The sequence below is a fragment of the Pipra filicauda genome, unplaced genomic scaffold (genome assembly GCF_003945595.2).
Source record: "Pipra filicauda isolate LSUMZ 115617 unplaced genomic scaffold, ASM394559v2 scaffold71_size5581439_pilon, whole genome shotgun sequence".
NCBI lineage: Eukaryota > Metazoa > Chordata > Aves > Passeriformes > Pipridae > Pipra > Pipra filicauda.
In genome coordinates this window covers 3,227,451-3,240,770 of record NW_024104887.1, presented here as the reverse complement: position 1 = coordinate 3,240,770, position 13,320 = coordinate 3,227,451, and the positions used below count along the sequence as shown (strand labels likewise).

Below are 13,320 nucleotides of genomic sequence, written 5' to 3'. Positions count from 1 at the left end.
GGTCTGGAGCAGCAGGAGTAGCTGAGGGAGCTGGGGGGGCTCAGCCTGGAAGAAAAGAGGCTCAGGGGGAACCTTTTCACTCTGTACAAGTCCCTGACAGAAGGGTGCAGGTGGGAGTTGGTCTCTTCTCCCAGGTAACAAGCGATGGGACAAGAGGAAACAGCCTCAAGTTGTTTCAGGAGATGTTTAGATTGGATATCAGGGAAAATCTCTTCACTAAAAGGGTTGTCAAGCCCTGGTACAGGTTGCCCAGGGCAGTTGTGGAGTCCTCATCACTGGAGGGTTTAAAAGATGTAGCACTTGGGGACATGGTTTAGTGGTGGCCTTGGCAGTGCTGGGTTAATGGTTGAACTGGATGATCACAGAGGGCTCTTCCAGGGGAAATGATTCTGTGATTTGTGTTTGTCCAATTTACCAAGAACTAATGTAAAGGCCAAGACACTTGCAAGACTTGACAGCTGCACCAGGGGAGGGTGGGGGCTGAAAGCTGATCTGGCAAAAGGAAGAAGGCAAAACCAAACAGCAGCTGGAGGAGGGGGTTCATTTCCAACAGGAGCAGTGGCCTGGTCTGGCTCCCACAACCACTGCTGACAGCACAGGGCACCCAGCAGGACCACACGGAGGGGAAGGAGCTGCCACAATTCCTCCTGGCAGTGAGCTGCTCTTAGGTAACTTCAGCAGGATTATAAATCCATAACCTGAGAGATTTAAGATTGTAATCTCTGATCTTACCTGACAGAGGGTTTAATGAATGTCACTGATAAGCAAATGCCTGGTTGAGGTTTCCCTCTGTGAAACCACCACCCACTGCATGTGTGACCTGTGAATCCTGCCTGTCCAGGAACATCTCCTTCATCACCTCAAACAGACACTCAAAGCACAGACTGCACCAGAAGGACACTTGGCTCGGGTGTTGGGTTTGGATTTTTTAAAAAACTTATTATTTTAAGAAGTCCCATATGATTGTGCCACTTTGTCAGGAGTGTGTGCCTTGCAAAGGATGGTGGGAGGGACATTTATGCCAAATTAGCATCTGCAAATCAGCATCTGCAGGAACAAATGACTCAATTCCTTCCTTGTCCTACACGGCAAAGCCTGATCCAACCCTTGCTAAAAATTAATGCACCAATAAAATATATCAGAAAAGGAAGAGAAAAGAAAACTCTGAAGAAGTCCATAAAAGCTGCAGCCCTGCCACTGCCACAGGGCAGAGGCTCTTTAATTTGGGTAAACCAGTCACTTGAATGTCTGAGTAGGGACCAGCATGATGGATTTAGAAACATAAAGCCAAGAATAACTACAGTGGGAAATGTAAGTTTAAATTATTAGAAGGTAAATATATGGGAAGCACCACTCTACTGTGCACACAATCCTTGCAGAGCATCCCTAAAGAGCTGTATTTTGCTCTAAATTTGCATATTTTCTTACTCTACACAGTTATGACTGCTAAGTGCATATAAAAGAACTGTCATGAAATCCAAAAGAGAATTAAAAGAGAAAAATCAAAGTCACACTCAGAATTTTATGGAGGGCTCATTTAAAATCCTACCTGATTTGCTCTTTCAAGGTCTGTCATGATCATCTCGATTTCATCAGCCCTGGGAGAACAAGAGAGCAGAAGTTCTGTTATCACATGGAGAACACCTGCTACACAAGTTTATGCACGGTAGCAATTGCAACATTCACACAAACAATAACCATTTTCAATATTTATTTATCAAAGGACCCAGTAGGACTGATCAGCTCATCCTCTGACTGGTGGAATCCTCTTGGGTTTCAGCTCAGTGGACTGGTTTGCAAGGCTCCAACTCCTTTGCCTGTTCCCTTTTTGCAATGAAATAGGCATATTAATAGCTGAGCATATTCATTTGATCTTTGAAGGTCTTACTCCCCAAAATTCTGCACAAGGGCAGTGGCATCTTTCCAACACATAAAGGTGCTTCACAAGTGATAATTATGGAAAAGTCAAAGACTGCAGTTCTTTGGTCAACTATCCATATGCACATACACAAAAGTAGCCTGTTACTCTTCTGTTTCAGTGTGCCTGGAAGTTTGGTTCTAAATTTGGCTAAAAAAAAAATATCAGGAGGTCAAAGAGGCCAAGAAATTTAATTTTACATTATGCGGAAAAAGAGTTTTTTTGACACAGATTTATCAAACTCTAAATTTAGACTCTTAATGCACTTTGCAAAGCTGAATAAGAAAGTCAAAGGGTTGAAAACTATACAAACAGTCAAGGAAAAATAGTGTTAGGTGGCAGCTCCCAGACCTGACCCCTTAAACATAAGCATTTCTAACACTTCACTCACACAAACAGAGCCAACCCTTAAGCAATCTTTTCTTATCTTCATGCTGAATCGTGGGCAAATATTTCCCACTCAGGCTCTCACCTGGGAAAGGTAGCAGGGACAGGGCTGACAGACCTCAAGAATGTTCTGTATCAATATAATAAGACATATTATTCTCCCCAGACATTTTGCCTGTCTTGTATCCCTGGACCATATGGAAGCAATAAACACTGTCCTCATCTCCTCTGAACAGCAGCTTTACCAGCAAGTCCTTTTGCAATCTGCCAACACCATAATGTCTGGTTTTTGTTTTTAATCTGTAGCAGATCATTATCAGTAAAAGCTGTGAAATGCTGGAATTCCCTTCCTCTGCCCATGCAGAAAAGTCAGGGTTCATTTATGTGCTGATTCCCACAGAAGATCCATCTCCCTATGCAGGTGTTTGTTAGGAAAGATCATTAATTGAAGTATGTCAGGGTTCTGGCACTGGATCATTACACTGAATATTGACTTAATCTTCAACAGTATTTTAGATTTCTGTGTGTACACTCAGGGAAATGCAGTAAAAGATCATAATAAGTAAATGTGCAGGTATATAAATTAATGGAAAATTATTTTTAATTACAGCCTTTAATGTTGTCAGGGTAATATGAACTGCCTTCTGAAAAAATCTTCTGGACAATAATGGAAAACAGATTAACATGTGTTTTCTTGGGCAGGAGAAGCTAATGTGCTCTTAAATGGGAAAAAATCCTGCACATGATGTTTTGAATTAATAATAAATAATGGCCATTACTTACTGAACTGAACAACCACTGTTTGGGCAAAGAAGGATTGAAGGGAGCAGCCCAGGGACCGACCTGGACAGGTTCATGTCAGCCTACAATAACACCTTCCATCTCTTTGGCCTCTGTAGTTGTGAAACATCTTTTGCTTCAGACTCCAGGCCCAAAATACTTATGAATGAACCCACAAAAATTACAGTATTTCCCATGGAACACACATCCCTAAGACCATGACCCCCACCCCCCTGTATATCTGTAACAGATAAGAGGGAAGAGAGCATCCTAATGCACCAAAAAGATGCTCCCCAGCATTTCACAAATATTTTTAGCCAGGATAGTTTAAGGATCCTCTTTATACAAGTTTATGCATTCAGGCTGAATTTATGTGTGATGCCTCAGGTTATATGGAGCCAGTAAATGATGTCTGGATTATGTCACATCCCTCCCAGATCAGAGCTGGGAATGTCCCACCCCGGCACACCGGCCACAGCTCCAGCCAATCCTGTTTCTGCTCCCTTCTCTGTAGGGTTTGAAGAATAAAATCCCTGCCTTTCCTCTCAAACAGGGGGTGCCAGGTATCAGCCAAAGGTCTGGAACACTGAAGAATCTGAGGAGAGTGAAAGACTCAGAAGCACAAAGCCCTCGGATGGGGAGAGGAAGAGCTTTGGGATCAGAAGGGTGGGGTTTCAGTCCAGGCAAGGAAACACTTCTTTTTTTAGCAGAAAAGAAGGTGACTGATGGAGAAAAGATGAGCATGAAGGGGTAGAATGTGAGAGGGTTGGGACCCATCCAAGGACCCTCAGCTAGTGAAGGGGAGCCAAGGGTAGGAAAACTGATGGAGACAGCGAGGGAAGGAACAGAGGGATGCCCGAGGCCAGTGGACCAAGAGAGATGAGACCAAGAGCAGCAAAGCAGAGGAGCACCCCAAGCCAGTAGAAAGGTGGGAGGCTGCCACTAAAACAGGCTGAAACACAAGATGGTGCCTGAAAAACAAGGTGGAAGGACTCAGGACAACCCTGCACTTCAAATGGACAGTAGTGTTAATACTGGTACTTGTGAGCTGTTCCGGCCGGGGTCAGGATTTAAGAGCTCTATTACAGCACTGGGATCTGCAGCCAATTACAAAAAAAAGCAACTGAGGATATAGAACACCATAAAAATGACATTTGTGCCCTTCAGCACACACAGATAATTCTGACTGAATCTAGTAGAAGTGTCAAACTGTAGCCAAGGGCAAAATTGTCCCTTTGTCCTTGTATCCAGACACACCAGCTGACTGATCCTGAACTCCCCTCTCCCTCCTACATTTTTTTCTCCCCAGCTTTTCAGCACTCCTAATAAAAGGATGTAATATCTCCAAAAAATTCGAGCAAAACACCTCCAGCCTCGCAGTCTGCACACCAATGGAGGGTAATGCTGCAACTATAAGCGTTATCTTTAAGTAAAGTAATGAATTAAATTACTCTGTATTCTTTCCTAGCACAAGTGTCAACAGCATTCAGGAGAATCTTCAAAAGGAATTCAGGCTTTTCATTTTAAAAGCTCAACTACCACATCAGTAGCTGGCACTCAGCAGCCTAAAATCATGTATTTGAGAAAGTCTCTAATAGCTGCATTCACTGTTTGCTCAGCACAAGTATTTATTATAAAATAAATTACAGTTCTCACACCTTTTATGCACTCACAGAAACAACCTGCATTGATTTATTGTTTACAAAGCACCGTGTTGAATTCAGACCTGTCAGGTACGAGGCAGCTCCGCTTTGCTCACTGAATTAGTCCCACACAGGTCATTTTTGATGTATTCACCATCCACCACATTTGCTCATTTTCAGCCCTTCCTATGCTAATATTTCTCTTTATTTCAATGGAAATACTTGCCAGGCAAAGCACCATCCAGCTCTAGGCTGATGGCACCTTGTCCTGCAGCTCTGCCCTGAAAACCTGGTGTGTAACTTGAAGGGAACAATGGCCAAATTCATGGAATCATTGAATCACAACATAGTTTGGGTTGGAAGGGAACTTAAAGCCCATCTTGTTCCACCCCCTGCCATGGGCAGGGACACCTTCCACTAGCCCAGGTTGCTCCAAGCCCCGTCCAACCTGGCCTTGGACACTTCCAGGGATGGGGTAGCCACAACTTCCATGGGCAACCTGTGCCAGGGCCTCCCCACCCTCACAGGGAAGAATTTCTTCCCAATGTCTAATCTAAATCTCTTCTGTTTTACTTTAAAATGCTTCAGCAAATCCACCATTATACAGACCCTAAATTTCTGCCCAGAATCGTCCCATGTGAACTACACTCAGTTATAGGAACCAGAGGTCTGATGATTTTACTTTGAACCTTCTTTGTTCCTGAAGCAACACACATCTTGTGAGTGCCTTGGTTCCCCTTCACCCCAAGAGCTGAAGGCAAGGAGAAACCTCCCAAAGTTCTGTCTTTCTTCAGGCAGATACAGAGAATGAGGGTAGTTAGTAACAAGAGGACCTTTTGTTAAAATACACTAATATTTTTGGTGGTTTGCATCAGATTTCTACATTGCAACCTAACATTAATCAGGGTTTGGTCAGGGGTGATACTTTCTTAACACTAAAATAGATCATGAGAGAAAGAGTGGGGAAAAGTTGTCTTCAGGAACAAATATTATCTACCCTGTGTTTTTGCATTTCACAGATAATATAATCATCTGATCTAGTTTCTTACAGTCTCTGTGCAGAGGAAAAGTAATCATGTAAGCAAGACAGTTCTTCAGGGTGTATTACAGCTTGCTCTAAGTTTCCACGTTTTCAGACTAAGGAATTCAGGAAATCAAATTTTAAGCTCAAGCATTTGGAGCTACAGAATCTGAACTGTTAAAGCAGCATGACCATGAAATATTCTATTATTTCTTCTCTTGGTACTGTGTTTGAAGTGAGAAACGAAATGCATTAAAAGCTATAGATTTTACAAGACATAAGCTTTTACCAGTCATGAAACAGCCCTCAAAGCTAACATGCCACCTATAAAAAACAACTTAAGGAGTTGGAAAAAAAAACCCAAACCACCTCACTTTTCAATTCAATTGCTTATGGGAAATAAAAAGTGCAGAAAGGCTCTATTTTCATTTTGAGATCAAGATAACAGATTAGGCTTGAACAGCATAACAAGCAAGCAAATTCAAGGGTGGGTAACGTAGAAAAAACTCGGTTCTTCTTCTAAATAAAATTAAATTGGATGAAACCCCTGAACACCATGAAGTTATTCACTAGCAAGCAAGAAGAATCTGGACTTTATGACTAAAATCCAGTTGATCCAACTCCTTCATTTAGCTTAAAGAGGTAGAAACAATTCCTTTTTTATTAACATGACAAGTGAATGGCTTGCCAAATCTTGTGGCTACAGCCCCCTAAAGATTCAAACTTACTCAACCTTGAAGGAAACTGCTGTTGGATTCTTTATACATGGAAGAACTGAAAAATACAGATGACACTTTGGAAATTGCAGTCAGTGGCGTGGCCAAGAAACTTTGCTACCAGGGCAGATTAATACTTTGGTTTGGCAAAAAACAAACAGCATTTTTTCCCACACATTTGTTTTCTTTAAAAACATGTAAAAGTTTACTAGTCAGAGCAAACGGTCTATGGAGCCAGTGGGGCTTGTTAAAACGTTCTAATTACCCAAGCATTTAGGCAGGCAATTTCAAACTAAAAGCAGACATTATCAACTAATGTGCATTTATGTTTAATTAAGGGAAAAAAAGAAAAACCCTCCTTGTAACGTATATCTGTGATCGTCACAGAGCAGATTTTGGCCAAATTAGGTAAACAGCTCAGCCTCTCAAAATTACAGGCAGTGTAACCCAGCACTTGGCTGGCACAAAACGTGAAGAGTTATTTGGGGCATTTGGGAAGGGAAGGGAAGAAAAGAAGAAGGGCCAAAGCACTAAAAAGAAGGAAAAAAAAAAAAGGGGGGGGGGGGGGGGGGGGGAAGAAGAAGTGCACTGAATTTTTATTTTTTCAGGTTTCAATAAAATTTTTATCAGGGAAGGTTCCTGGGTCTGGGAAGTAATTCTGGATCACTACACAACGGCAGCATTGCCTGCAGCCCGATGATCACGGCATTCACTCAGGGCACAAGAGCATCCCAGCACCAGAATATGAAATCCTATTTTTTCTTTGAGCAAACCAGGATGACAAATTTCCTACCCAAATTTAAACCTCTTCCTAAGCTCTTCTGGTAGATCCCCTCACCTAATCTCTGCACCTCAGTGGCCTGTGATTTGTTGCCTAATTTCTAGGAAAGAAAGAACCACCAAACATTTTCTTTGAAGCTCTTAGAAAGTTTCTGATAGAAGGTAATAAAAAAAACCCCACTAATTCTATTTTTCTTGCACTTTATGAGTATTACTGCACACACAGTTTAGGCATTTTTAGAATTCATAACGATTCAAATCCAACAAACATCCACAGAGGATAAATTCCCCTTTATTGCTAATAGAAGATCGAAATGTAATAGGCAGAAGGGTTTTACAAAGAACAAAATAAAAAGTGATTTCAGCATAACCAGCATAGCATGTCAAAGGGGAAGATCTCACACACTTTTTACTACTAAGTTCTCAAATCTACTTTTCAAATTGCAAGAGCTATAGGTTAATATTTTCTTTCAGAGCAGCCCTCTAAGGATCTTCAGATCAGATAATCCTTTTTCCAATGTCATATAAATCCAGGCCCCTTGTAAAAGAATTTCTCTGTTCAGGGATTCATAAATCCACCAAGTTTAGTAATGAATTGGGTGTTTCCTTTCCTAGGAACTCAATTGAAGAAAAAAATCCTCTCTCTGCTAAGCAGTGAAACATTGAAGGCTTTAAAGTGAGAGATCAAAGAAAGGCTGGGTTCAGGTGCTCCGGCGATTACACCACACTCACGTGGATTAATCTGGGGAAATGTCCACTTTACATTGCCCAGGCCCCTCTTGGCAGATATCCTCCACTAAATCAAGTCCCTCCCCTAGCAAAAAGGAGAGGGACTCGATGCTTTTTCCAGCTTTTTTTTTTTTCTTTTGCTTTTATTAGAATTAATTCCAGTTTCCCCTCACTGCTACCCTCGCACCACACACACATTCAGGCTGGAAAAATAAACCTCGTGTAAAGATCTCTCATTAAGCACACCAGGATCAAGCAGCCACGCCAGCTGCAGGTGTGATCTTCAAACAAACGAGGTCCTGGGTGCTTGAAAGATGTCAAGTGATCATCAAATATTGAGACAGGTTAAAGAAACTGCTTGTAAAGCCCGGGGTGCTTGGACAATACAAGACAAGAATCATCTCGCTCGTTAAGAGGGAAAAGAACCTATAGAATAAAACAGTTTTCAGTCTGTAGGAAAGCTGCTTTCCAAGAAAACCTGCACTGCACTGTGTTTTCTCTTTCATGGCTGAAGTCAGGATTTAAAGGATAAAAAAAAAAAAAAATCATGTTTGCAATTATGAAGTTTTAAAGACAACAGAAATCAGCTTTGTTCCAGTGATACACGAGGGAGCAGTTCCTAAAGATCAGCAACGTTTTCTTAATCATTTCTGGAGAGAAATTGATATGAGTGACACTAATTGATATGCTCAATAAAACACAAAGAGAAATAGTGAGACTTATATATAACTGATAACAACATAGCACCCAAGAGCTGTAACACCCATAGTGTCACACACACATGACCTTGGCACGCTTGGCAAACCAAAGAACACTTAATGGAAGCAACTGGAATCCAGAAAAGGCATACTGGTTGAATTAAAAAGTAGCCCAATACAGAAATAGATGGTCCATATTTTTTCTTTTCTTACATGGCACATATTTATACATGTTGCACCACGGCCAGTATGAATCTTGGCTCCCCAGGCTGTTCAACCCTCCATTTAAACAGTTCTTACTCAGCTTTCACTGGGATTTTCTCTCCACAAGAACAGATCTCTCAGGAACATTCCTCTTTCACAGTGTGTTTTTGCTTTACCCTGCAGAGCCTTATGAGCAGTGTTAAAATCAGTAATTAGGAGTGTTCAGATTTGGATTATTTTGGGTTTCCTTCCAACTCAGACCACTGGAGACAATCCTTTGGGCTAAAGGGGAGTTCAAAGAAGGTGCTGAAACACGAGATAATTTTTGCACCTGAAATTTGCAGAAACAACCTTATTTAGACAGACCTAAAAATCCATTTCCACCAGCTTCTGAGAGAGCTGGTGAGAAATTTGGAAGCTCACAAGCAGTGGGCTCCAGCACTGCAGGTTCTCCTGCAGGCAAAGAGAGGAGTCCCTGCAGTTCCTTTTGCTGAAATCCTTCTCACCTGCCTTTACAGGCTATGGAGAAAAGCAGAAAGGACTTTCTGATGTTTAATTTTTGATGTATTTATGTCAGAATCCCACCCACATGAATGTCCCGAGACTGAGGTTCTGCACCAGCACCAGTACAAACCCAGCAGATTTTCAGGATTGAGTCCTCAGGGTGGGGAATAAAACCTCCAGGCTCAGGTTTAAAGTGCTCAGAGGAGCCTATTTAGACAAACATTCCCAGCTGCCCTCCCAGCACTGCCCTGGGAAGCAGGAGTCACTGCCTGATCCGACACCACGGCTCTGAGGATTTTCTAACAATGTAAGATGACACAGATGCAGCAAATTCCCAATTTCCTAGTGCCTCCTGGTACAAATTGAAAGAGCTCACTGCAATTCCCCTCTCCTGACTTCAGCTGATTCAATAACACACCAGAATTTAAACACAGGCACCCTTCCCTCTGCCTCCCTTGCACACAAAGCATATCAAACCCATGGAATTGCTCCTGACTTGGCCTTGAGCAGCCAACACGATGTCAATTTTACATGTTTTATAAAGCAACAGCATGTAGAAAGCAACTCAAATGCAGGTCATATCAAGCATGTGACCCACAGAGCAATCAAAGACTGCCTGAAACTGTCATTCAAGGTTCAATCAGCTTCTTGCAGGAAAAATGAAACATCTGTGGCCCAGAGAATTAAGTTATGTATTGCATAATTCATCTGGTGTCTGCCACAGCAGCCATTTTAATGCTCTAGTGATAAACATGTTTGATTATTTTTGTTTTGTTTCCTGTCGCCTCCATGGTATTTCTGTTTATCCTCCCATACCACAACGCAGAATGGAGATAACAAATATACAAACCAGTGTTAGAGTCGGCTGATAAGACATGGGAAATCAGCAGCCTTATTAATCACATCAAGGCAGCAGCATTATTAAACCTCACACTCCCTGTAACTGTCCTCATTTGGGGTCTTTTGGGTACACTCTGCACTTAGATTTGCTGATGAAATCATTGTTTCCCGAGGATCCAAACATTTGGATTGAGCTTTAGAGGATTTTCTATTAGGAAACCTGCTCTCCTTGTACACAAAGCAAGTTCCCTGCTGGTTCCCAGGTTTTCCATCCCCTCACTTCTTTCTGATTCCAATATAAGCAGGAGGAACGTGCCTCTCACACCAGACACTGAACCCCTTTCCATTCATTTATTCCAGTAGTGGGGTTTGTGGTCCACACTGGCAGAAACCCTAATCTAAAGCATCCTTTGCACGTCATTTTGGGAAATGACTGTTTTATTAACAGTGTATTACTTTTCTCCACAACTTGTGAACCCCAACACTTTCTCACCTGCCCTGCACTTCACTGACTTCCAGAACTCAATCCCTGAAGAGCAGGTGGGAAGTTTGAGGCTCTGGGTCCTTACCCTGCTCTCTGGGTGTTTATTCCTGTTGCCAGGAGTTGAGCATTTCTGCAGTCTGCTCCGAGCTTCAGATGTCAGTTAATTTGCTACACAATTAAACAGAGCAGCCATCATTTGTGTGAAATTTAATAGACTTGCCTGATACCAATTTACTCCAAACAGAAGCTCTGAACTGGTTGATGGAGGAGAACAAGCAGCAGCCTCTGAAGTGGTGGAGTCAGGTGTGTTCTTAACTGGGTTTGGTTTTTTTTGGAGTTTACAGGATTCCCACAGTGAGCAAACCCTCACTGTGATCAGCAATTTAGCACTACTGCAAACCCAGATTTGGTAGGAGCAGTTTTACCTGACACCCTGGGGCTGCTTCCTGTGATGCTCCACATGGAGGTGAGTCAGTGGATAAAATGCACATCCTCCCTAAGCCCCAACCCAAACAAAGCCCTGTTTCCTATTGATTGTTCCTATAAAGCTGTTTAGACAGTACCCACTGTGACAGTATCAGCTGTCCCATCTGTGCCTTCAGCTGCCCCCCATTGCTGCTTCCTCCTGCAGCATCTCTACGTCCCTCCCTGATCCCTTAAATGTCACCTCTTCACCTCCCACCCACAAACTGTAGGAAATGCACGTTATGGATGCTTTCCAGCAGCACAGGCATGGCTGATCACCCTGCAAGTGGAGAGGAACTGCTGCTCCCTCAACCTGCCACCCTCAAACGGGCTATTTGTCCATCTTCCATTCCCCATCCCTACAAGCTTCACCACAGCTCCCTGTGCCGGGGATGTTTAAGGCTGTTAATTACTGCCCAAGTCAATCATCAGCTTCCAAGTTAATTTAGGAGGGGAACTGATGAACTGGGTGGCCGAGCAGGCTGGCAGTAAAACACACACCACAGGCTCGTGGAAGCTCCATTTCCTTTGGAAAAAGGGATAAAGGCTGTGGTCATGCAGGGTTGGGGATGCGCAAATGGGCTCCTGCAGCACAGGAGCAGAACTCATCAGTTTTTCTTTTACTTGAAAAAAAAAAAAGTATAACAAAGTATAAAATACCAAATCTTACTAACACTGCTGTCCTACACCTCACATAAGCTCTTTTAGAATTGTTTCTCCAAATAAATAAAATATTAAATAAATATGAAAATAAACAACAACAACAATAATGATAGATGATAGATAGATAGATAGATCGATAGACAGATACACAGATAGAGTTTTATACTTTGGAGATAGAGCACCTGCAACAATTTATTATTTTTACTGATGGAGATAAAATAGATAATTTAGCCAAAATTAGAAACCCTAATTGCAGGCATCTTAAGTGTCATTCTATTTTATCGGATTGGCAATACTTTAAACTGAAGAATCAGCAGGAAGAATTGTCTGTGCTTTGATTAAAGATCCTCTAAAAATACACACCAATATTTTAACTTACTTAATAATGTTACTGGAGTTTAAAAATAAGCACAAATACCTTGGCAAAGATATGGGAGCTTTTTGATGGGTTTTTTTGGTGGGTTATCTTTTTTTCTTTTTAGAATCATCATGTCACATCTGAAACATACTTTGGGTTTTGAGTAGTTACAACCCAAAAATGAACAATCGTCCCTCATACTACACCAATGCCAGAATTTCTGTATGTTTGTTTTCTTTACAGCAAAAATAACCTCAACAATTGGAGACTGTTCACAATTTTTACTATAGCAATATTCATATTCCAGAATGATCTTTAGGAGCTTCTTTCCAGAGACACCCAGCATCTCTTCTCCTTAACCACAGAGAGAGCTGGGGAGCCCAGTAATTTGGAAAATCTTAGGTATCTATTAATTTTTCCCCTTACTTATTCTGTATCTTTGTCCATCACTGTATGAACCTATAAAATGCTTTTCTCTAACTTCCCACAGTCTTTTTACAGTGCAACAGTTTGAAAACAATGAGTGCAGTGAGAAATTCAATGTACAGGTGTCACTCCACAGGCAGAGATCAAGGGGAAATTACTGCTTCCCACCACAGCAATGACACACCACCAGCTCCTCCCTGGTGGAGAACAGTTATCCTCCAGTGACCTGAATGTTTTTAGGAAAAATATCACAGACTAAAGGAGAGAAATCCATACCTGTTCCAATTGTAGCTCAAATGCTTCAGTTCTCTAAATCATCTGTTCCCTCTACCCAGTCTGACTTGGTAACTGGCACTATGGAGTGCAAGAGAACATCCCACATGGCCTTTGGAATGATTTATTGGCATCAAACAAGATGAATGTGTCCACCAGGCCAATAATCTCCAAGTTCCTATTTCTTACCATGCTGCTCCAAGCACATTCACCAACAGGCACCCAAATATGACAATATCCTGCTTCCCTACACTGCCAAATGCACCTGGAGCATCAGTGATGGACAACAAAGCAGGCACTGTTTTATCTGTCCTTTATCTGTGGAAGGGACATGCAAGTTGTGCAAAGGAAAAGCTAAATGTTGACCCTGTAGGAACACAGCATTCAAGTGGGAGATGTATTTGGGGAAGTGTTTTAGATGCTTTTGGTTT

General features: G+C 42.0%; 1 protein-coding gene across 6 annotated transcripts in view; it reads right to left on the bottom strand.

Annotated features, from left to right (window-relative positions):
- CUX1 (cut like homeobox 1) overlaps positions 1-13,320 on the bottom strand; it is a 271,806-nt gene that overhangs the window by 97,905 nt on the left and 160,581 nt on the right. For all 6 annotated transcript variants that reach the window (XM_027734329.2, XM_027734330.2, XM_027734331.2 and 3 more), the window contains exon 9: positions 1,550-1,598. In XM_027734329.2, the coding sequence (XP_027590130.1) occupies positions 1,550-1,598 (49 nt within the window). The remainder of the gene's footprint in view (positions 1-1,549; positions 1,599-13,320) is intronic.